General features: G+C 38.8%; 1 protein-coding gene across 1 annotated transcript; it reads right to left on the bottom strand.

Moving 5' to 3' along the window:
- Positions 1 to 9,546: 9,546 nt before the first annotated feature.
- Positions 9,547 to 26,030, bottom strand: LOC139449697 (sodium-dependent proline transporter-like). Its single transcript, XM_071231203.1, has 13 exons — positions 25,814 to 26,030; positions 22,116 to 22,247; positions 19,826 to 20,120; positions 19,534 to 19,666; positions 18,781 to 18,915; positions 18,136 to 18,239; positions 17,494 to 17,618; positions 12,355 to 12,467; positions 11,865 to 11,996; positions 11,500 to 11,599; positions 10,947 to 11,047; positions 10,686 to 10,853; positions 9,547 to 9,669 (listed from the first exon to the last, which is right to left on the bottom strand). Exons 1-13 carry the CDS (start codon positions 26,028 to 26,030, stop codon positions 9,547 to 9,549), a joined length of 1,878 nt encoding a protein of 625 aa, XP_071087304.1.
- Positions 26,031 to 27,132: the final 1,102 nt, after the last annotated feature.

Genomic DNA, 27,132 nt, shown 5'->3' with positions numbered 1-27,132 from the left:
TTTAGCAGCATTAATGGATTAATTTGGGGGTGGGAGTAACTTAACAACGTTAAGGGTCAATCGTAGTAATCAGTAGTACCTTTGTAACCAGGTGGCCTATCGTCACTAACTAAAAACGGGTAATCAGATATTCTATAATTGCCAGCTTCCTGTATGACAGAGATTCTACAATTTATGCAGCAACAGCACATTTATGAACACATAGATTTGCAGACCTCGGTTGGTTATGCCTCATGATATGCACTTTATTGAAACAGGTATCAATTCTAAACGTGTTTAAGCAAGTTTAATTATAACTTCGAAACATGTTTTAACTTTAACATGTTTCAATTCCAAAATGTATAAAATTCTATACATGTGTCAAATTTCAACATGTTTAAATTCTAAACATGTTTTAACGTGTTTAAATTTTAAACATGTTTTAACGTGTTTAAACTCTAAACATTATGATTATGCGGACGTATTCTTTAAGTATTGTTTAGACTGTGAGACGATAGCTCATTTCACGTGTTTTGACCTAAATGCGTTTAGATAGAACACACCATATGTGTATTCCGTTTGGGATTTAAAACATTCTTAATCATATTAAGATCTGAACATGTCGTGTCTATGTTTACATTCTTAACACATTTTGTACAGTGTAAGAGGCAACTAAGGTGATCGAGTGGTCAGGCTTGTTGACTTGGTTGATGCATGTAATCGTATCCCAATTTGGTACATTGTAGATCGACGCTTATGAAGCCAATTACTGGATTATCAGGTCCAAACACAATTATTTACATATATCTGAAACATGCTAAATGCGATGTTAAACAACGAACAAACAAACACACAAAATTGAATGAAGTCAGTGTGTATATGGTGATTTATGATTTATGAAATCACGTCTTCATATGCTGCTGTGAAAGGGCATATGTATCAGATAATCATAGCAATAATCACAATCACAACAGAAAGTGCACATGATGTTGCATATGTTAAGAACGTATTTTGTCACTGTATCAATCCACTGCTTGACGTATACATACTGTTAAGACAAAGTTTGCTTACCTAAAGGCGTATCTCAGTCACAACATCATATATGAACTGCCATCTTGTAAAAATGTAGCAACAGTATATAATTACACCGACATAAATGTCAAACTCGATAGCAGCAACAAATTAAGCTATCAACGATTATGCTCCTGCTGCCTGTCTGTACAGTTCTCCTGCATATTGTATTGGCCTAGTGGTGGTAACAACCCAATGGGGGTGGTATCATAAGTAGTAATGCTGTATTTACACAACCCGTTTCAGCATTACTCATAGTGTACACGTGGATAATTGGCAACACAATGTTGACTCGCGAGATCGTCTGAAATTTGAGGAGGCAAAATATAGATGGATTCCTGAAGTGATGATACAGGTATGCATCAGTACATCAATTTCTACCTTTAGGCATTTGCCGCGTTCCAAGATACCATGACACAATTAGTATATGGTAACGTGGCTTATCCTTGGGTAACATACCCAAAGAGGATTAAGTTAACTTCTGCTTTCAGCAGAGATTTCGTGTGGCTATGTAAAAGGTTTTATCACTTTGATTGACAAATATCGTATCGTATAATGTCCTCAAATGAATACAGCTTTCGCTTCTTTGTAAACGTGACTGAAAAATGTGAGACAATCCCCTGGGGGGGCGTATCGAAATTCAAATTGTTATTTATTCATAATTACCTCTCTTGAATTTCAGTATACAAATCATAATATCCAATGCTATCCAAACGTTGGTTTTTATCACGGGGAAACCAGGCGCCTCAGTTGAATTTTGTCATTTGTTTTTATGCAAAAGAGTATATATAAAACTTCAACGACAGAGAATTATCAGTCTTGATTATCTACCCCAAAAGGCAAAGCAGTGACGAATATTATATGAACGGAAGACTGAAAATCAGTAATGACACAAGGTGTTCGCAAAAAGCATAAGCATGCCTTGTTCTCCTGGTAAGTCACACTTGATCTTTTGAGACAGACCCTAAACGTGTGTGTATAGCCTCTCATTTCATTACTGATCGTTCTATGGACGCGATCAAACAAGAAGGTGACGGCGAGTTTACTTAAAGGTTAGAGGCTTTGTTGGGTCATGGCATCCCTTGTAGAGATGGAAGGGGTCCCTTCACAGGCTGGTATAACCTTTCACTTCTATGCGGGGGCGGGGCATCCGGGGCTTAAACTTCTGTCAGAACCTGGCGCTTGGCACAAGGCGCCTGGAACAATCATCCTAAGGTCTTCTTCTTTGAATGACATCTGATATTTATTAAGGACTAGTACTATTCGACTCTGGGAAACAAAACATATTGTCAAACTTTGTAACATTATCGATCAACTTCGACATTATGTTGTGCAGACGTTCAAAGGCAATTACTAAATATTCGATGTCACTTGTCAACACGAAGCGCGAGGCTATGACCTTTGAGTTTTCACACCTCCATACTCACGGGAACTTACTTTCTTAATGAAAATAGTATGAGGGGCAATTGCAGCCGGTAGAGCAGGACATGCATACCCTTTTCGCCTGGTGTCATCACCGATTTCAATGATCTATGCATTTAATTTGCATTACTATGTTGCTTTTAACGCCTATTTTCCCTATTTGTATTGGTTATTCTCTGGCGTCGAGGTTTGGATTGTACTAGATAAAAAATAAAAAAACAAATATCAAACACCAGTCTTAACGTTGTATGCGTAGAAATGGCGACTTTTCTTACTTTACCTTTTCGATTTGGACATTATGAATAAATACTATATACAAACAAACTTATGTGTTGGTAACAACAGCCGTGAAGACGTACCAGCCCGGTAGATTGCACGAAGATGCTGAAGATTAGAAAATATCACTTATTAAATTAGCACAATTCACTACTTAAACCCCGCTGTTAAAAGTGTGTGAAGCATGTATACACATAGAAGACATGTTTAGGAATGTGTTTCAATCTTAAACGGTATGCAAATTTGGTGCAATCTATCTAAACACTGTTATGGTCTAAACCCATGAAATAAGTTATCGCCTCATAGCCAAAACAAAATCTAAACACAGCATCCCCCATAATCCAGATGTGTTTAGAATTTAGATACCTATGAACATATTTAGATCCTAAACATGTTGGCAGTTGACAAATATTTAGAATGTATACACTTTGGAATTGAAACATGTTTAAAGTTAAAACATGTTTCGAATTAATAATTAAACATGTTTGAACATGTTTAAACAAAATACATATTATTACAGGCAATATGTCAAATATGGATAAGACGTGTAACTGGGTACAATATTAACTTTAAAATGTACAAATAAACCACGCTGATGGTGACAAGTAACACTGACACTTGATCACCACATTGACCCGAGTCTCCGTAGCACAGGTGGTAGTGTGAAGGACAACGAATCAAGAGGTTGCAGGTTCGAATCTCAGAGGTTTAAAATCATTTTTGTTCATCATTGTATTGTTGCTACATGCCCTATATTTTTTTCTCATGCAAGAAGCTGACAGTAAAAGAATATTTGATTACCACTTAACCTTTTTTAGTAAGTGACGATAGGCCACTTCTTAAAACAAGCACTAACTGTAAAGTCAGTAAAGTGTACTAGAGTGTGAGTGGACAGTGAAATTCATTTACTTAGTAAACTTTTCAAACTACAGTAAAGTATTTCTAGCAGATGGTATTGTGGTGATTTCCCACACATCAGTATATAAGACCACAAATAAAACACAGCAAATAGTTGAAGGTAGGAACCGGCCTCTGATGTTTATTGGGTCATTGGCTCAGATATCTGCGGCCTGCTTGTCTGTGTTACACATAATAATACACAGGCACATGATGGATTTGCAAGGGTAGATTTATTCAGTGCGAAAAAAAACATACTCTGTGTGTTCTTCAGAACATATATCAGACGCCAATTAACTTTTTTAAACTATTAAATTTTCATCCCTGTGTTTTTTTGTTTGTTCCTAAACCCTCAATAATAAGCTATCCAGCTGTCGCACATGAGTGCATTTTAGATTGTTGACTGTATATATGTCTCTGGCTGTGTACATTTGTATACATCATAACCTGTAAGAAGTATAGCTGTACCCAAGGTCAGACTTAAAAGAAATATTACTCTGTCTGTCTGCCAAACGTACAGCTTGAAACAACAAAATAGTCCAATACACACCTAATCCCGTGCTCTTTCTATTCAATGATCTGATTTCAAATTTATGATCTTAAAATCTTACCCATGTTTTGTTTTTACTAGAAGATAGATACACATCGACTCTACTGTTCACTGAACATTACTGTTCCAACTTCGAAATGTCTCTCAAAGATATAAACCTTTTTGCCTGAACCCTCAATGCTATCCCGGCGTCGCGCATTAGTGTATTATTGATTGATATGTATATTTAGTGCCTTATAGATTTTTGCTTGGGTTTCTTGTTTAACGCCGCACTCAACAATATCCCAGCTATTTGACGTCGGTCTGTAAATAAACGAGTCTGGACCAGACAATCGAGAGATGGACAATACTCATCTGTCGAGATCTGGAGACGTTGATGTTTGCAATATGAAGGTAGTCTACCGTGACACGAGCTGTGTGCGGTGGAGCGTTGTCCTGTTGAAACAGCTCCCTCTGGCGGTCAATGATTGGAAGAAGGTGAGGTAGTAGAATTTGCTGTCAAATTTCCCTGAACCACAACCAAGTCATATCTCGTGGTGAAGGATATAAACTCCCGCACCATGACACTACCGCTACCGAATTTGTCGAATTCACGGACACAATGTGGGGCAAAACGCTCATTTCGACGACGATAAACACATTGTCTTTCATCTCGAAGGTGAAGAAGATTTAGTGATTCATTGCTAAACCACACTCGTATCCAGTTTCTCAAATTACAAGGCTGTAAGGTGGATCTGTTGCAAAACAGGGACGATAACTGTTCTTCTGGGTCGGATTCCAGCCTCGCGGAGATGGTTCCTGACAATCTGGTCCGATATCCTCCTCAAACCAGGGATGCGTCCTGCAGTCTTCGTAGCAGTAGCATTGCGATGACGTAAGTGGACAAACCAAATATAGCGATCCTGTGCAGGTGGTGGTAACTCCTGGTCGGCCGGCTCTCGGACGGTCTGCAGTGGAACTGAACTGTGTCTATCGGTCACAAAGGCGGCAAATGGTGCTGTGGTGGACATTTAAATGGCGTGCAAAAGAAGACTGCGATTCCCCTCTTTGGATACGTCCTATGCCGATTTTCCTATCGACAGCGCTGAGTCTCGGCATTTTCGAACTTGAAAAATGTTGACAATTGAATGACAAATTATTGGCTTATTGTTTGCCTTTTTATAGTCTCTACCACGAGTTACGAATGCCATAACGTGCACGTGTATTTTACTTTACTGTTTTCCTCCATGACATTTTTGAACCAGTGGGAAAACAATGCCGTTTAAGACATTGCAAATCGACAATGGCTGCGTTTTGACGCATCGTTTGTCGAATATCAGGCCACCAACATTTTCCAATAACATATAGCCAATTTATATACCCGGATTTATTGTGTAGTCAGGTTCAATGAACTTTATACCACCTGTGCGTTTCTTTTTTTGAAGAGTGTATAATTGAATTGTCCAGTTTGGGAAGATGCCTTTGTCACCATAAGTCCTGTTTCATTTAGGAATTATGCAGAACTGCAATAGTGATGAATATGTCTGTCTGGCAGTTGTGCAATACACTTTCTCAGCCCCTAACCATAATGGAATATAAGTGCAATAGCGTGGTAACATATGTGAGTGAGTGAGTTAGGTTAAGGTCGCTTTGAACAGTATTCCAATTACATCACGGGGCTTAATGTGGGATAGAAGCCCAGAGTGATACAGGTCTAGATGTCAACCACTTTGGTTAAACCTTCGAGCAGGAGTATGGTGCTGACAAACCTCAGAAACATGATCGGAGCGAACCGGGATTCGAACCCACGATCCTAGATTTCTTGCGTGCCCAGTGGACGCAACTCTGCACAGCGAATTGCGGTACTTAGACGAGTGGGCCACCTGTGCCCCACGCAACATGTGTACTTTCATGGCAAAGAAATAATTATTTTCGTGTAGGAAATTGTTTAAAAAATACATTGCATTGTATCCCCTACACTTATGTATCACCTACACTCATGACTTTTGCAAGATAATCTAGCTGGGAGTGAATAAATAATACCCCTCTGAATAGTATTTATACAAAAAAACGCGCGTCGATCAGCTTGAGGTGCGAATAAAGCCCTGAAAGATCTCCTGACGTTCACCAGATTGGTGAAAGCCACAAGCTTCAGTATGGTTCTGGAAACCTAGAAACATAATCAGGGCAAATATGGGATTCGAACCTACGGATTTGGGCACTCTGGACGCAACTCTGCAAAGTGACCACCCTGCTCCTAGATAATTCAGTATCTCTTGCTTGAAAACCATACACAAAGTCATATATTATTACATACAATTAAGGAACGCAGCAGACGTATTTGTGAATGAATATTTATACATGTAACGTGGGAATATTAGCACAGAAGAGCGAATGGTTTCATCACTGATTATTTATTGGTGTTCCGTATAAAGTGCACATGATGAAAAACCCGCTACAAAATATCAACACAACTGTAAGGATATGCGCCGAAACCATGATGTACAAGTAAATTCACCTTCAGCATTATGGATACTTCCCACAGACAATAGTCAATTTATGGCAAAGATTTTATGTGCGCAATACCCCTTCACAAACAAGTAAGTATATTTCTAGAACACTCTCTCTATTATGTCAATATCTTTTACATACGTAGTTGTTATCACTACCTCGCATTCAGAATACATGGCACGCATATACACTACATGCCTATTAGGCCTATTAAGTACACGTTTCATCTCACCGACGTAACAAGTACAATGGCAACAGTTCAATACGTATATCTGTGTTAAAGTTCGCAATCACTGGATCGACACTTCTTTCAAACAAATCCCAGTCCAACCTTCATTCTTTACCTTAAACGGCAACAAAATATTCACTGAATTTATTACTTTTTGAATGCATGCATCGTGCAATTATCATCAAAACGTATATATTTTGAGTCCCCCATTCATAAAATCACAACGGGATATCACCTGTTGATATATACACAACTCTCGCGAAGTCAGTATGTTTCTTACAAACTGTCCTGACTCATTCGTATGGATGACTTATGTGGACAGGATGTCACCTGCGCTGGTACTTGTGATACCACATGGAACCTGCAGTGCTGTGTCTCCTGTGGAGCGACAGGTGAACACCGCGTCCCCCTCGGGGGTCAGACAGATACCAGAGGCGGATCCAGCTTTAGACACCAGGATGTTTCCTGTTGTCATGGTACAGAGATTTCCAGGATACCCAGGATATTCTAAGATTTTTCACCATTGAATATGGAGTGTTTGTCCGCAGCACGTGTCCCATCATATCCACGATATCAATGCAGGGTGAAGATCGGGAACTTACGGCTCGTGGTGATGGTGTCAGAGAGGTTATACCGTGGTACTGTTTGCTGGTTTGATGGTTGACACCCACACCAGGTCAGGGTTAACTTCAACTGTTAGAATCTGTCTGGTACCTTGCACAGTGACAGTCACCTGGTTGTGTTTTATCCTTGTTATATCCCACGGTTCCCTTCCCATTCTGAACTTGCTGTGACCTGACCTGTTGTTCCCGGTGAAGAAGGACTCTTGTTGTTGTCTGTAACTACCACTGTACCACTGACCACCAATACCGTCACGTCAATGAGGTAGGCGTTATTCTCGTCTCCCGCGACGCTAGCGATAATGGTTTCCTGTGACACAAGAGTTGTCTTCGGGTCCCGCACACTCTCATAATGAACATCTATCTCACCCAGCTGAAGATGGTCCAGTGTTCTACTCAGTGAAATGGGGTTTAACGTCGCGTCTGAGAGTATTGCACTTATATATATATTGTTTTGCTTTGTGTGGGGGTGGGTGGGGGGTGAGGGGGTAATTGTACTAGTCCAGACTGATGCCGATTTATAGTGCTAGCCCACTGAGGTACCATGCTGCAGTTTAACATGAATACCCCACTCAGACACAGTGTACTGACTCTGAGCCGACCAGTCCTTGTTTTAGCCCCTAAATGCCGAACGCCTGACAGGGTAATAACAAGTATGCATGTTTTAAGGTATTTTTGTATGACGCGGCCGGGGATCGAACCCCGGGCCCTCCTCTCTCCGGGCGGACTCTCTACCACGAGACCACGGAGGCGGTCTGTGTGTTGTTGGTACACCTGTACTGACATCTCACCTGACTTTATGCCTGCCTTCATCGGTCATCTCTTACAGTTTGCGATAACGTTTATTGATTTGAGGCGTGAAGACTTGATGTCTGATTCTATTTGAGAATAACGCTGCAGTTCTTCACTGACTTATTCCTTTTTGTGCACCAATAGTGGTTTTCATTGTAAAATGTTTCTTCAACATATCCTCTTTCTTCCGACGCAGCTCTGCTTTCATTGCAGGAAACTCAATCTCGACAACCTTGTCGCATTTCCTGTGCTGGATAGTACAGCATATTTGACATGCTGTTTTTTGCAATCTTTGTTAATATATCACAATCAGTAATAATGTGTTTACCTTTAATGGACATGAAGTATGGCAATCAACCAAATCTAAGTGTGTCATTGTTATAAATAATAATGTGTTTACCCATAATGGACATGAAGTATGGCAATCAACCAAATCTAAGTGTGTAATTGTTATTAATAGTAGATTTTGCGATTAAACATAAAAAAAATACATTTTACACATTATTTCTATCACGCTGATTCAAGTGTGGTTTTTGTTTTTATGTGTGCAAATATACAAGTAGTTTCACTGGATAATTTTGAAAATAAGTACCATAAAAGGGATATGTCTAAAAACATAGCGATGAAAGTATGAAGCTGCATTTAGATGTTTATGTCGGGGACTGGACGATCTACAGCTGGGTGAGATAGACGGCCTGTTTGAGGGTGTGCTTGACGTGAAGGTTACGTGTTGGTTAGAAAAGATCATTATCACCTCTAAGATCATGGTAAAACCATATCTGAAACTTTTGCCGTTACGTTCCAAACTTTGGACATGCGTGTGCAAGAATTATACATGAAAACATGTACATGTCATGTTTGATCATTCGAAAGGTTTCGGGATGGTTCATTTTCGAGTAGGCTGGCGATTCAAAGCCCTTTTGGATCTGACTTATGTCTTAACTACTTGACAACTTGCCAAGTGTTTATTGGTGACTTATATTCCTGATTGATACTAATACAATACAAGCTTTTTTCTGTAACAAGCAGGATGTCTTGATCTTTCACTGAAAAAAATCCGATTTCAAGAAAATGTATTTTGAAAATATAAACCTCCCCTATCATAATGAAAATGACACGACCAGAATATTTATTATAATTTATTGTCCTTGAGTGTTTTTATCCAAAGGAAGTTATTTAAAGTTGACTTCCCGGCCCATATGAACCTGGAATTCCTTTGACTACCATTTATATATCCTAAAGGAGTTCCTCCAGTTAGTCTTCCTGTGTCTGGAATACTCAATACGTCTTTTTGTGGAATTTGGTCCCCAAGTGGAATCAGGTTTCAAGCAAGTGCGCACACGCTGTCAAATAAAACAATAATATTTCATAAAGCATTCAATGAAACCGATAAATTACACAAAAAAACATACACGCTTATATTCTTATTTGGAGGAAAAGCACATATAATGGAGATTAGCTTTACAGATATAATACTTAAAAGGTGTGGACATTGTGCAGAACCACCCTGATTGTACACAACGATGTTATTGTATGGGCCAACTTACTCTCACCATAATGTTTGTCCATTTGATATATTAAGATCGCCAAACGGTTGACAAATCCAATGTTGATTGAAAAAAGGTTTTGAAATTTGATGCCCCCGATTGCGCAGGGTACTTTCACTTTTTCATATGGTTCAATATCGATAAGGATTGATATACATATGGTTATAATAAAGCCGGAATCGTGTAATGGATCTCATGATTTCTAATGATTATGAAAATGTCAGAACCTGCACCGAAACATGGCTCCTAATTGTTGTTCATCCATACATCTTATCATTACTTAATGAATAGGCTCAAATGGCCTGATACAGACGAAGCTTATAACATATTAACAGTGCACAATACACATGATCCTTATTCCTTTATGTATGTTTATTTAAAGACCTCGATTAACCAGGCTCGGTTTTCTGACGAAACAGATTTCAGTGTGCATAAAATTATATGAATGGATCACTGAAAATCAGTGACGACACCAGGTGTTCACGAATAGGGTAAGCATATCCTGCCACTCACACAATGTGCATAAGCAGTATGTGTTTGTTGCCAGTCACTTAACAGTCCTCATCCAACAAGCTCCTTTTTTCTATGCGAATTATGTGTTGGCATTTTGAGGGCAATACTGTCAAACGTAATACACATATTTATCTACCAAAACACTTACGTCAACAGTTCGCTCGTCACGCCGAAGACACGGGTTCGATTCCCGACATGGGTACAATGTGTGAAGCCCATTTCTGGTGTCCCCCGCCGTGATATTGCTGGAATATTGCTAAAAGCGGCGTAAAACCATACTCACACACTCACTCACTTACGTCAACAAACGTCCCTTTTGCCTTGGATAACTCATTTATCATACAGATCGGCACCGGTACTATGGACACCAGGCCAATAAATAGTCCAATAGCAACGCCATATGTCGGGTATACGTAGTCATTATAGGTAGGAACGTCGTACTGTACTATTGTGAGGATGAAGCTCATCTGAAATATAGTATGGTACAATGAATGTAACAAAACAAGACAAAATGTACATGGGAAACAAAATCATGGATAATACGCCATTTTAGGACTTACCGTTAACAGTGCAGGTGTCAAAAAACACCAGAGAGTCTTCATATAGATAGGTGGTTTCCGTCCTAGCATCATCTCGATGTCACTACTGAATAGATCAGCACCTGGTGCAACAGGTTAAGATGTCACTCAATACATGACACAACGTGTATATCATGAGGTAAAGCACAACTGAGCAATAGGCTGCTCCGATTAACACTTTAGAAGACGATGCATTAATAATGTCTTTTATTTTTAAAAAAAAAATTCACACTCCAATATATGCATATAACTTGTTCTTTAAATGAAAACATGAGGTACATGTACGGTAAATAACCCCTATGATGATACTAGTCTAACTAACAAATTAACACAATATTTATATAATTAATATCTGACATGTAAATATTCGACACTGTTAATTCATCCAAATCTGTTTCAAATCTATCAAATTGACACATACACAAAGTGTTAAATATTCTGAACAGTGACACCATTTTAACTTTGAAATCAACACCTTTAAGCATGTAATTATATGTTTTGAAATGTACGTATATGACACAGAAACCAGCCGTACCGTATATCCAACCAATGATGATGCACTCAAGGATGCCTATAAGCATGGTGCTGAAGCTCGCCACATACCAGTCGATCAACATGTACACGTATATGCCACCCTATACAATAACGCAGTACATATTTACTATTCATCATTGGAACCGTATTTGGAGAACTTTAAAATATAGAATATAAAATATAGAATACAATACAGGCAAGTGCTCCAAGATCCAAAGAGCCTCGATAGAACTGAAGTGTTCGCCTATAAAAGGATAAATTTACCCTGGGGTTATGGATATATATTATATATTGCTTAGTGAACTTCCCTAGGATTTCGAGGTCACTAATTATCATGGCACATAAACCTCATCACAGACTCCTCACCCGAGTTGTGAAGACCAAGCCAACAAGGAAGCTGAAAATGCATACAAGAGCTGTCACCCAGCTCCGTCGGCGTTGGAGCTGTTTAGGGAACGTGTCTATAATTGCTGTCACAGTCGTTTCCAATGCGCAAAACTAGAGCAAACATAAACAACATCAGTCAAAAGGAACACATTATTAAGAATGTTGTAAAAGGGACAAAATGAAACGGAATGAAAACATTAGTTTGTTTGAGGTTTAAACATGTTTCACTGATTTCTGTAGAATTTCATTAACTGATTTTGTTATTGATACATAACTGTTTGACGATATTTCAGCCATATACAATTATGTGTTAAATCATAACGGTATAATCACATATCAGCTGTTTACTTCGGCCAATTTATATTAAACTAAATGTTTGTTTAAATGTCGCAACGACAAGGTTTTACATTTTCATGATTTACCAGGACAAACTGTTGGGTGTCATTGGACAGAACCATTGAAATCTGACCTCGCTATCAGCTCCCACTGTGACAAGCATAACAAAGAAGATGACTGACCACACTTGTGGAAACGGAAGTTCAGCAAGGGCTTCTGGATAAGTCACAAAGCCAAGGCCAGGACCTGAGGAATATCACAAGTAATGCAGGCCCCAGACATGCCACTTTGGTGAAACCCATCAGCTTGGTTTGGTTGCAATTGCAATTGTCGCTGTGTATGTGTTTCTTTGTTTGTTTGTTGTTTAACGCCGCACTCAGCAATATTCAAGCTATATGACGGCGGTCTGTAAATAATCGAACCTGCACCAGACAATCCAGTGATTAATATCATGAGCATCGATCCACGCAATTGGGATCGATGACATGCATCAACCAAGTCAGCGAGCCTGACCACCCGATCCCGTTAGTCGCCTTTTCCGACAAGCATAGTTACCTTTTACGGCAAGCATGGGCTGCTGAAGACCTATTCTACCCCGTAATCTTCACGGGTCGAAAGCCATGAGCACGGGTTGGTGCTGGACAAACCTGGACACATAATCAGGGCGAATCTGGTATTCGAACCGGCGATGACAGACACGCCTAAGGGACTTAACTCTGCACATGGAACGCGGCGTCTCAGACGACTAAGTTTTGATATTTTGTGTACAAAATATGTGCATGACCAGATGACATTTTCTTGCGATTAACGGTGTGTCTACATGTATCTCTAAACAGAAAGGCAAATGAATTTCATTAAGGTCAAGTTGATTTGCAATTGTAATACAAAACATTAAATGTTGATGTCCTTCTTACAAGTATAAACCGCTCATTGGTCTAGTGGCAGAGTGTCCAACCGAAGTGTAGAGGGTCCGGTGTTCGATCCCCGGCCGCGTCATACCGAAAGACGTTAAATGATGGTACTGATTGTTACCCTGCCTGGCGCTCGCCAGTGAGGGGCTTAAAGAAGAACTTGTCGGCTCGGAGTCAGTATACCCTCACATCACATTTACAAAGTATCAGAATATTTCCATCAGCTATATCTGTGAAAACGTTTCACTATGGAAGCGGATTAGTGCCACAGTCTAAAAAACATATCATCTACGTAGAAGATACTTAAAGCTACGTAGATCATACCTACACGTACGCAGATGATACAGTAACTATAATCTACGCAGATGATGCTTTCATCGACGTATATGATACTGTTCACATCTACGGAGAAGATACTTTCATTTAGATATCAATATCAACTCGAGTTATCGCCACTAGTTCCGGGTCAGTTATATATTACCACTGGCGTAATTAAAAATGACCGATTGGTGTGACTTTCTACTTTCTATTGAGGTATTATCTAAACATTGCATAAAGTACATCTTCATTTCAACAACCGTAATAAAGAGAGGGGAGCAGAAAATGTTCTCCAAACTACAAACATATAAACAGCTATAGGTCATTATTCAACACTTTAGCGAAATTATAGATCAACCATAACATGGTTAAAGCAGGGGGAATATGTTAATCCTAATGATTTCTCCATTATGGAAAGTTGCTTAAGAGGTAAAACTTGAATATGAAGGGGTAAGAATCAATCAAACTATAAACCTTTATCAAACCAATATCTGTCAACAATCTATAAAGCACTGAACGTGCAATTCTGCAGTTGTGTTTTTATTTTAGCGCCGATAATTTTACACGTTGAAGATAAACAACCAACATGCTTCCAAACAGTTAATCAAATTAACGGTAATTATGTAATCGTCTTTATTGAAAATATAAACGTTTGTATCCAACTTGGGTTGCAAAAACACGAAACAATATCACCGTCAGAGTAACGATACGGTCGATTAAAATATCACATACGGAGATGAAAGTATCATCTACTTAGATGTTAATTTTGTTAAGACTGTGTCATTAATACATTTGCATATTTCACATAAGCAACCTCATCACCGTTTCTTCTTTCTGAACAGGACCTTGACTAATCTGAATATAACCTTTTCAAGGCAGTGTGCAACACAAAGTAGTCATAAACCAGATTTGATATTAAACATATTAACAAAATTGTGAGCATGTTATGTGTGGTTATTCCTATGTGTACTCTCTGTAAAGAAGCATAGTCACTATTGCCTAGAACAAGCATGTGACGTTCAACCTCACTGGTCCTGTGTCTTAAGGGACATTTACACGGTACAACTAGTTGTATACAATTTGTTGTATGCAATTAGTTGTACAAACTGAAGTTTTATACAACTCAGCATTTACACGGCGTAGAGTTGCACACAACTCGGATCTCGCGAGATCTTTGACCAATAGCTTGTGATTCACTACATTACCGCTGGAATCCTGGTTGGGATTTTCAGACGCACACTTTTGAAAAATGAACTGTGCGAGAATTGGGCAAATCCCTAACTTTGCAAGTTGAGTTGTACATTATCTAATTGTCAACTCCATGCTGAAATATTAAATACTGGTTTGAAAAGCAAAAAGTGCTAAATGTTCTCCAAGTTTTTGTTTTCCTACCGGAAAAACTCTAAAATGTGGCCACATTTTATGGTACATAGATAAAGTACAGTGCTACGAAATGTTTCATTTGACAGCTTTATGTAAACCATGAGCGAACAAAATACTGCCTTATATATCAACAACATAATGACATACATATTAGAATTGTACGGTTTTGAATAACGTGGCACATTCAATACGAAAATGTACTTGTTCTATGTGGCAAAATGATATTTTCCGCTGTGAGGTCAAAACACGAGGGAGAGGTGTACATGTACAACATACCTCCAGTACGTAACTCCGCATCAGTCATGTCCGTGGTGAGCAATTGCTATGGCTCTCATTACCTTCTGGTACATCATACATCTTTATTCATGTGTACCCAAAATGTTCCCACACAGCTATATCAATATTGGTAAAACATCGGTTCCTTTTCATGGACATTGGATGATTGTCATCCGAAATGTCCTGAAGACATATTTTCAATTTTGGTAATAATAATTATTGAATGTCCTGTACAAGTTATGAAAGCGTCCTATGGCCAGCTGAAACCAGATACTTTTAGGTTTTATACCAATTAATAATAAACGATGAAATAGGTACCAGAAAAAATAAATAGTACATATATTACAACTTATATTCATTCATAGTGTAGAAAATTTCGATTTTGACAAAATGTTATGCTTTATCAATACAACAGCTCCCCACCCCACCATCAACGCACACCTAAACCCAAACACACCATGATCTGCCCCTCACCTATGAGTATCAAATGGTCGGCCACTATTTACACACGCACCTAAAGCAACCTTTAGACAACAATTTTCCGCTAATCAAACGGTAAAATACAAATGTAAAACAAATAGTTTTTTCCAGAGTTGTGCATACATTAATAAACATATAATGAGTGGAAAAATTCTTCAGGTATATATTTTCGTTTATTTCAAGAAATGGAGTGGCTTCTGAATTGGACCTATTTATAGATATTTGCCATAATGAATATTTTACGATTCTCCAAAGGAAATATGTACATGCTGAGTGTGTTTATTCACAAAGCATCTTATTGGAAGGATATGCATAACACGACACGAGGTATTACAATTTCTCTTTTCAAACAAAAGTTTCATAAATTCTGTGGCATTATAAATAAAATGAAACAGTTATGAAAACATATACCCAGGTTGAAGCAGTAAAATGTTTTTACTGGTTGAAAAGATATTCAAGAGATATTCAAAATATAATTCAATATTGAAACAAACGTGTTGAAATGAATGTGTTGTGTACAAATTCACCCGCACCCCAAAGAAAATATCAAATATGTACAACGATGTTGGTGTTGACGTATACTTATATGACATTACTACTGGTAACCTTCACAACACAGCGAGTTCACTGATAGTACGCGGAATGTTCAGAGTAGGTTTATTCTTGATGCAGGGATTGCATATATACATAAATGAGTCCTGCAAGTTAAATACTCAGTAACAATCTGAAATCAGCATTATATATTTGTTTTTATGTTTCCATTCCAGCCTTGACACTACGTGAAAAAGCAGACCAATACCGTCGTCAGTGTGCGTTATTTTGCGTCAGTCATGGCGTCACGTGGAACGATGTCTGCTTACTTTTCCAAATCATTGTCAAAGTATCTAATTATTTAATCCTCATTTCACGCAACGATTATCGCCCCCTGCACCCTCGCAATAATTGGAGTTGGTGTATGCAACAAATTGACGAGTTGATCTATCAAGTAGGAAATTGTAACATGTAAAACCAGTAATTTCCCAACAAGGAGGCCCAATGGTAGGTTTCAGAACACAGAGCTTAGTTTCACACTTGAATATTTAGGATGATGTCATTTGGACCATTTGCATTAGTGATTTAGATAATTTGTCAGTTGATTGTTAATGATATGATGACTTCAGAGACGTATGTATCGTAGCTGAGTGTAAAATATATGTGATGTGAAAAGCATCTCGACAGACGCGAAAGAATCGTAAGTTTGTAACACTATCCAACATAGAGGTAAGGTGCAGAGTTTTTACGTTTGAAAATGAATATAGGGTTACCGTACTTTGATTATGATTATTGGTGTTTGGAGAAAGAGCAGATACCCGATACTTTTGAAATAGAAATAGAAATGAAAATTCATGGAAATAGAGCATGTCCTATTTCGCACAACTCACGTCCAACAAGTTTCATACGTCAGAAGTTTGACCGACTTGTCTGTTCACACGATGCAATGTGTTGCAAGCAACAAATTGTATACAATTAGTTGTACCGTGTGAATGCGCCCTTAGGAGATATCATGTACAGAACCAAGAATACTTTAAGAGAATTCATAAGTGCTCAAAGTGTAAAGGTCAAATAAAGGAAAATATCGCCATAAACGTAAGACACATGAACCCCACTATGAAGTACAGTTGCGTGTCGTTGGTTCGTATGCCAGATTTGCTTTAATTATTATCCTGATTATAGTCAGAACAGTGCTTGCGTTCATGGTATTTCATTAAATATATTTGAATAGCAAACTCAAAAGGATTTCTTTTTGAAAGTGATGTAAAACCCATTTCACTTTATCAGTCTCTCAACAGCATCTTACTCTAAACGGCTGTTCTGGGTCTATTTACCGACCAGTCTTTATTGATTTCTTACTAAACCATTCTCACCTGCTTTGGTAACCTCTGATATGTGCATTCCTTTTTTCTCCGCCATGAATCCAAGAACAGAGAAGATGGCGAAGCCTGCATAGAAACTGGTGCCCTCGCTCAGGAAAGTAATGATGACAGCATCTCTGCAGGTTTTGATTCAGACATAATACTCTTTCGATATGTTTTTCTGGACATAAGACCTTTCGGCCCAAAGTATATAATGTTTCCATAGATACACATGTTTGAATACGTCGGGTAGCCTAGTGGTTAAAGCGTTCGCTCGTAACGCCGAAGACCCGGGTTCGATTCCCGACATGGGTACAATGTGTGAAGCCCATTTCTGGTGTTCCCCGCCGTGATATTGCTGTAATATTGCTAAAAGCGGCGTAAAACCATACTCAGTCAGTCAGTCCCTTGCCCCCAAGACTCTCTTTATAAATTCTACAAACTGTTCATTTATATAAACATGCTCGCATACTACTGCTGCACATATCGCATACTAAATAATGTGAAGACCATAATTGAGCACTCGTAAAACAATAACACTACTGACTCAACTATGAGCCATAGCAGGAGGACAAACAAAATTTCACATTCAGCGCAAAGCGTTCACGCCAATTGCAGTATTTTTTTTCTAAAACATGATGTCAGTGAGTATACCTGTAACAGTTGTTGGAGAATCTGTTGTAGCTGGACATGGTGTGAAGGCCACCCCAGGTGATGCCGAGAGAGTAGAAAATTTGCAGCAATGCCTCCAACCACACCTGAAAACAGAGATATGTTCCGATTGCAGCTGCGAGCCAAATGCGTACATGATACTCAAACTGCATGACAGGTGACTTCAACTTTCCAATATTCAACGTTCTCTCCCCATACTGCAATATTCTAGCAGCTCAAGCTTTAAGTGTCTACAAGTCAATTTCAAATAGGATAACACACTCTTGCCCAAAATTATTTGCCGTAGTTGAACTTTCAAAAAGTGTTACGTCAAACATTTCAAAGTCATTTCAAAATTCCATGCATCATGACAAAAATGATGCCCAATACTATTACTATTTCGTCTTGACTTGTACCATCTGTTCCCATGTTTTTTCAGGTGAACAATTGACTTGCAAAGGTGTTTGTGACGGGTGCCACGGGGGCAGGATACGCTCACTTTTTTCACGAACACCCGGTACAACACTTGTTAATAATGATTCATAAACAAACACATGCTTAAGACCTAGTCAGAATCGTACAATGGATTCTGCTTAACCAACAATTTCTTGTGAGTATGGAATGGGTTTCTATGGAGAGTTACTTGACCTTGAAATCAGCCAGTCGACTGAAGTCTGGCTTGACGTAGAATATGATGCCCTGCAGAGATCCAGGCAACATCATAGCGCGCACGATGATGACTGTGAGGAGTATATAAGGAAGGGGGGCAGTCACATACACCACCTGGAAGAAGAACCACCGATCACTCACCATCTCCAAAGACGATGCCTACTACCGGTGTCATCTGTACCGACATTGTCATGTTATATTCAAGAAGCTGATTGTCTCCTATGTCTATATGTAGGGAATACGTTAATAACACTTGAAATAACAAATAAGAACTAATTATATCTCACAGGGGTCCCATAACATGCAAGGTTAAAATGACACTTTCACCATAGACACAGGGGTATATCTCAAGTACATTAGATGCAAGCACTTCTTCCTGAGGTCAGTGACGATCTGCAGTTCAGATCCACAGTATGTTGTCTAATAGGAGGGGTTTGTTTTGCAGACCAATAATGCAGAAATGTATAAGTTTAACATGTCAATCCAAACACACTGAACTCACTCAAAAGCCATCTTTTTTCTGCTTTCATTTATTTTAACAACATATAACATTGCTTTGATACACATCTCTTTATCATGTTTACACTTCAAGGAATTTGCACAATTTGCACAAACTATCAACAAACAAGGACACAATGATTGGTTTCCCTCTGAAGCAAATTTTATAGCACAAGAACCATATTCTCGCACCCCCTGCACGCACCCTCAGAACGGAATGGAACTATTACAGACCTTTCCAACAGATTTGACACCTTTCATCAGACAGAGAAAAATAATGACCCATGCAGCAAATAAAACAACAACCAAATGCCACTGAAGTCCATCCATTTCATGTAGTCCAGTAGAAACACGCAGTGTGTTGTACCTGAAACAAACTTGTGTATTCAAATGACTATTAATATTTGAGACTACATATTTCACATCAAATAAGCATCTGGTATGCACTTAATAACATTTGCAGATCCTATGTGAGCACCTGCTAGGAAGTTTATTACTTTTTTGTTTAAAGTAGCCATTTCCTTACTGCCAGAACTCTTCCGCTGCTGATCTTGAAACATTAGAAATGCTCTTGATTGGTGTACTGACGTTCCTAGATGTTCCCGTAGAGCCAATGAAGCTAACGTTGTACATGACACTAGCGTTGCCTGTCTGGGGCGTGTCCCACGTGGTACACGCGGGCGTGTTCCACCAGTTGGAGCAGGTGGTCCAGGGCAGGACAGGATAGAAGGACATCACCAGGTAGTACAGGACCCAGGCAATGATCAGGTTGAAGTAGAATGAAAACAGGTAGGAGATCATACTCATCGCATAACCCAAGCCTGAGGAAGAAGTGTGGATATATTATAATCATATCATGTTTGTTTGTTTGTTCGTTTGTTGCTTAACGCCGTACTCACCAATATTCCAGCTTTATGACGTCAGTCTGTAAATAATCGAATCAGGACCAGACAATCCAGGTATTTAAATCATGAGCATCAGCCATGTTAGCGTCATCGAGCCCTTTAGTCGCCTCTTACGACAAATTTAGTCGCCTTCTACGGCACGCATGGGTTGTTGAAGATCTATTCTACCCCGGATCTTCACAAGAACATGGATAATAATATCATAACAAACGTTTAGTATGTAGCGGTATGAAATGGTGTGGCATCAGATTATATGTGGTATGAAATTATGTGATTTCCTTGTGTATGGTATATTCGAAGTAATACTTGTTATGCTGTCATATGACACGGTATGGAATTGTACGGCATGGTATGACACCGGTTTACACGTGGTTTGGAATGAAAAGCAGTCATGTTCTGTGGTATACTCTGAGATGGATTAAGATTGAAAAAATAAATCAAACGCGCCGACAGGACCTTTCCCTGCGATAAAGTTCACTTTTGAATGACGCCATAATGCGCTGACGTCGTGACGTGGTTCAAATGACCTCCCTCTGTGATCTGACGTATCTGAGGTAACACAGTTCCTGTCAATCAAGAAGACACATCCATATCAATTATTGATTTGTGAAACAGTTTCTTACAATGAATTGGATAAAACACTTCATGGTGTTGACAATCATGAGAAGGAAAAACATATGTATCAAACAATTTGTAATGGTGACAGTTGTCATAGGTTGTTAACTAGGTCTGAATTGGAGAAAAATTGCAAGTTTGAATTGTTTTATCCAAACATGCAATAGGTGTATTTTCAAGTGTGAATTATATTATAGATAATTCTAGATAATACTTACTTTAATACCGAAAGAGCCATATGCAATGGGAAACTGGAAGTTAGTATTTTGCAATTACAGTTGCTTGATATTCAATTTAGTTGCTACTTCAAAACTTACATGTTGAATTATAGATATATTTTTAATTACTGGTTTAAACAACTACATGGTCTGTGTGATGAGACGCACCATGCCGGACAATCTAGCTGTCACATAACATCTAATTTGTTATATTCACAGGCCTTTACAGATGATAAACTACTCATCAAACTCAGAGCACGATCGTTTTGTTGTTCCTGCGACATGTCAGCAAAAATTAATTTGACAATTAACTTGGAATCAAACACACACACACACACACACACACACACACACACACACACACACATACACACACACACACGTATATATATATATATATATATATATATATATATATTGATTTACATGCATCACTAGATTACCAGTACGGACTGTAAGAAGAGGAGGTGTAGTATTAAAAGCGTTAGAGACCTCGTCAAAGATCGCTTTATAGTCTCTGATCTAGTTCAATTGATATATAACCGTTCGTAGTCACAGACTGATGATCCTTATCCGGATTGTAAGCACGCGATCAAAACTCAACGATGACGTTTATCACAAGCAAAATGTGATTGAAATGAACCAAAGCTATAAATATAAATACACATCCTGTTACATTATACTGTACCGATAATAGAGTGGGACTGATTTAACTTCAGATTACACAATTTTGCTGTGTTATATTATGTGAAAAACGTACCCCCATGTGAAGTGTAAAAAAGAATATGTTTGTCCTGAACTATTGTAGGACTCAAACGTCATCGTGCTTCAACTATAATAGTTCAGGGCAAAACTATACTTTATTAAACTGCACATGGGGGAAGGACAAACTGTACTTTTTAAATATGGTATCACATAGTGTGTTAGAAAAAGTCGCTGAGTAATGGCATGGACCTATTATGTAACAAAAGTATATAAAGTACAACACGTTATAATATCAGGTTACAGATTATCTATCATCTTAAGATGAGTGTGAAATGTGGAAAAATATTTTGCATATCATTTCCAAGAACATCACCTTTAAAGAGAGGGCAAATGCTCCACACATGCATGGCCCCACGTCCAGAGAACTGACCAATAGAAACCTCCAAAAAGAATAGCGGTAGGCCTACCAGGACGAGGCAGATCAAATAGGGAATCAGGAACGCCCCTAGTAACAAAAATTGATTAGAAACATGAGTAATGCATTTATAAGGTTTTTCAGCTCTTACAGTTGGACATTATTTCGTGACTTGTGACCGTTGGCACCGATTGGGAAGTATACGCTAGCCCTTTCGCGAACACCTTGTATTATGTTCATGATAAGTCGAACAATGGACTATGCTTGTAGCAGATATTTCTTATGAATATAGAAAGTGTTTTGTCGTTTTTATTTAATTATTTATTTGGCGATGTTTCTGGACATTCAATATCGGATTAATTATTGTCAGTTAGGAGATCAATGTTTAGGCCAAGAAGTAGCTTCTTATGACCTAGTGGTCAGTTTATGACAACTAATAAACAAACAACAATACATAGATGTTTCAGTCAGATAACTAATCTTACGAATGAGAACCTTTTGGTGATGCATTTGTGGCGTTGAACGTAAGCGTTGTAAACAATGTGTTTGACCGAAAATGTTGTTCAGAAGGTTTATTTAGGAGATAGTATGTGTCAACTATATCATTAAGATACGGAAATACTTTAGATACACTTGCCAGTAGAAGATGTTTCATACCATCTTCAAACTTAAGTAAATATAGAGACTTATTTAGTGGAAAAACGTAAACCTGCCAAAGAAATAAAGGTCACCATACACTGATGGTCGATCACGTATAACTACTAGGACACAGGACAGATTAATACAGCTACGTGAAAAAAACACCATGGCCACCTCTGCAACTACGGCAATACCAGGATTGCGTAGCATATCAGCCAAGACACTGCGGAACCGATTAAAGCGCGAATGCCTCCAGATGACCAGCTCGATGTGTCATTTTGTCATCATAGGCTGCGACGTCAATGTTGTCATGGTCACATAGTATGACCACAACTGCGATGGAGACAAGTTTGGTGTTGTAATGAGTCACGTATTATGCTTCGCCGTGCGTAAGGCAGACGTCGTGTTTACAGGTGTGGGGAACATTATGCACAAAATTGCGTACAGGAAGTTGACAGATGGGGCGGTATTTTTGTGATGATGGGGGCAGCCATCTCCTACACTGATAGAACAGACTTGGTGCAAGTTCTGAGGAATTTAACGGCACCACGTTACATGGTTAATTTCTTCGGCCACACGTCATTCCCATTATGCAACAAGCGAACGTAATTTTCCACACAAAAATCAACGTCCGTCCTCACACTGACAGCCTTTTTCAGGAATGACAACATCCTGATCCTGCCATGGTGCCCCCACGTCTCCAGATTTTAACTCATTCCAACATTTATGGGATGCATTGGATCGACGACTGGGAACACGCCAGCGCCAAACACAGAACCTCCGACACTTTTATCTATTCAAACCAAGGATCCCAGGTGTTTTGGGACGCCTGTGGGTCGAACCCCTGCACGGAGAATGTGAATAAAGACTACAAAAGGTTGTGCATGTTTTTAGATCTGAGGAAGCAACTGAGAGACATTGATCGTCCTCGACAAAGTTTACTTGTGTATACTCGGCATTTGCAAAAACAACTGAAACAATACAGGCTGTGTAACAAGGTCCAGACAATCGATGAACTACAGTGTCTCGCTCTATCAATAAAATACTTTTGTTTCTCTTCTCCACTATCTGTACTTTGTCATGGACAATACCATTAAAACCTGAGTCTAACTTTTGCCTTTAAGTCTGTCATTTCCAAACACAGAAACAGACGTAACTGTTGCATTTGAAAACTTGAATAGAAATGGCAGACATGCATCACCGCTACGAGTGAACAAACCTAAAACTGTCGGGGCTATTTATTTGGTCTTCAGATCAGGAGACAGCACAATAGGAAAATACAACTTCATTTTTAATACTGTAATCTGATACTTCACAAACGTACTGAAAGCAATCTGAAAACTGGGAGCGCGGTGACTTCCCGACCTTTGGTCTCAGCGTCACGAACACCATTTCCACGTAGTTTTATTCCCCAACTCCAACTGACTCTACTTCTTAAACCCACGATTGATTAAGCAAACATCTACCTAGTCATTCGTACAAGGTTCTGACCTTGTTCCCCTCGTTAATCCCATTTATTCAGCCTGCGATTCATTTTCCTAACTCCTGCTACGTGGTTCGGAACACGAACTTGAAACTAATTCCATTTACTAAACTCTGACCTATTAAATTCCTCGTAAATCAGAGAGGTTGTTCCAGTCAACTGAAGCCTTCTACATAGCTCCCTGTCACTCATTTAAAAAAACCAATTAATTAAGGGTAGGTGTTTGCTACCTGAGCTCCCCGGTTGATATACTTTGAGTCCATTTAAGTACATACACATATTCATTCATATACACTCAATATATAGCACTTTACATGTGCCATAATATTCCATAAACAATTAAAACATTCTCTATTAATTATTTATAAATTATATAGACATAACCGGGAGTGTAACTCCTGGTTACACCGTGTAGCTCACCTGGATATGTAGTCAACGGTTTTTAAAATCAACAAAGACCGACACCTTAAAATGTTGCAGTATATTTTTATATTCAAATAGTTTCTGCATCAGTACCGGCAACTAGGTAAACCTAATGATTTAAACAGGGTGCCATCATCCCGGAAATGCAAAACACACATTTAGTATTTGGAAGAAGAAAACCCAGTGAAGTTGTATTGACAATGTAAGTAGGTAAATCTTCAAAAATATATATATCTAATTAAATTACTTTAAAATAACATTCTTTACAAATACTTTAAACATAACTAAGTATTTACACATATACATCAATATGGCTAAAGTATATGGCTATACCATATGGCAGCAATATTGCCGACGTATTTTAAACATTAAATGAGAGGCAAATTAAGGCACATATATTTAACAATTTCAATTATTTCACTTTTCATCTTGTCACTTTATGCCAGTTCACGCAGCAGACTAATATCGTTTACAGCACATACCAATTTTACATTAACTTTTTCAATGGTATATTCTTAAAGTTTATTTACATATATTTTATTTATATGAAATTAAATAATATTGTTAAAGCAGAGTGACTGTCATGAAGCACGTGTTTATTAATCACTGTTCAATAGCGATGGTACTAGTTATTCGCGAAAATATGCTTTTATGCAAATCATGTACCGTTTGATATTATTACTTTGAAAAAGGTACTACCTATTACACAAAAACATCTCCTCCAAATAAATTGATAACCAACCCCAATGACCCTACTAAATAATTAACACGAGAATATAACTGTATGAAAACACATGATTGCATTATTGATTTACGAATATGCTACGCAACATGATATGCGCATATAGATATGTACATACACGTACATTATTACCAACGCACATACCGTCGCGACGTGTTTCTCAATGACTTGACTTCATTATTTCTCGCAGGTTGTTACGACAGATAATCAAGTTTACAAGGAGAAGCATGTCCCGCAGGCATACGTGTTATAACTTTTTTTCGGATTTGAGCTGTGCCTTACTAGCAGTGTACGTTTGTAATCAAAATATGTGATTTATACATCAAATTCATCATATTCAACTTACAAATAAAGCCTAATTATTCTTACCTCCACCATTTCTGTTACAGAAGTAGGGAAATCTCCATAGATTTCCATAACCAACACAATATCCAACCAAGGACAAAAAGAAATCCATTTGTCGGGTCCACTTGACCCTTCCATCTCCACTCACGGTGACCATATCGATATCCCGAGTGCCGTTGTGGGTGTTGACGTTGGTTTCCGACATGGGGATCTCCTCGTCCACATGTGGCGTCCGATCCATTGTGCTGGCTGTACGGTCTGTGACTCCCGTGATATCGCCGCAATTATTCACCTACATGAACAAGGCAAGTATGTCATATCCTAGTTTTAAAACAAATACACTCTTTAAAAAAAGAAACGTACAGGTATAGTATGTAGTTCATAGAACCTGACTACACAAAAAATCTGGTAAATAAATTGGACATATGTTATTGGAAAATGTTGGTGGCCTGATATTCGACAAACGGTGTCTCAAAACGAGGCCATTGACGATTTGCAATGTCTTAAACGGCATTGTTTTCCCATTTGTTCAAACATGTAATGGAGGAGAACAGTAGTAAAGCAACATGCACGTGCAACTTATGGCATTCGTAACTCGTGGTGGTGGCTATAAAAAGGCAAGCATAAGCCAATAATTTGTCATTCAATTGTCAACATTTTCCATGTTAGAAAATGCCGACACTCAACGCCATAGGACGTATCCAAGGAGACATAGTCTTCTGTTGCACGCTACTTCAACGTCCACCACAGCACCATTTGCCGCCTTTGGGACCGATACACAGTTCAATTCCACTTCAGACCGTCAGAGAACCGGCCGACCAAGAGCTACCACCCCTGCACAGGATCGCTACATTCGACTGTTCCACATCTCAATGCCACAGCTACGGAGACTGCATGGCGCATCCCTGGTTTGAGGAGGATATCGGACCAGACTGTCAGGAACCATATTCGCGAGGCTGGAATCAGACCCAGAAGATCAGTTATCAACCCTTTTTTGCAACAGATCCATCGACATCGTTGGTGCCATACCTTACAGCCTTGGAATTTTCAATGACCACCAGAGGGAGCTTATTCAACAGGGCAACGCTCCACCGCAACCAGCTCGTGTCACGGTAGACTACCTACCTAATGCAGACATCAACGTCTTGCCCTGGCCGTCGAGATCTCCAGATCTCAACCCAATTGAACACCTCTGGGATGAACTCGATCGACTTAAATTTCAACGTCAGAATTCCCACAACTGGCCAACGCGTTACAAGCAGATTGGCACAGAATTCCTCAGGACCGTTTCGTACACTTTTCAAGACAGTGCCGAGGAGATGCAGAGCCGTGATTGCTGCCCG

Source organism: Haliotis cracherodii, unplaced genomic scaffold (genome assembly GCF_022045235.1).
Source record: "Haliotis cracherodii isolate W230 unplaced genomic scaffold, xgHalCrac1.p SCAF_10, whole genome shotgun sequence".
Classification (NCBI taxonomy): domain Eukaryota; kingdom Metazoa; phylum Mollusca; class Gastropoda; order Lepetellida; family Haliotidae; genus Haliotis; species Haliotis cracherodii.
The sequence above is the reverse complement of the archived record's forward strand: the minus strand, read 5'-3'. Positions and strand labels throughout refer to the sequence as shown.

What these genes read in the sequence shown, in the direction of transcription:
- LOC139449697 (XM_071231203.1), bottom strand. Translation starts at nt 26,030, where the DNA reads ATGGATCGGACGCCACATGTGGACGAGGAGATCCCCATGTCGGAAACC. An exon ending in CATTTGCCCTCTCTTTAAAG is followed by an intron (nt 20,121 to 22,115) that starts GTGATGTTCTTG and finishes CTTCTTCCTCAG; the next exon opens with GCTTGGGTTATGCGATGAGT. An exon ending in CAGTGGGAGCTGATAGCGAG is followed by an intron (nt 11,997 to 12,354) that starts GTCAGATTTCAA and finishes TGTTTGCTCTAG; the next exon opens with TTTTGCGCATTGGAAACGAC.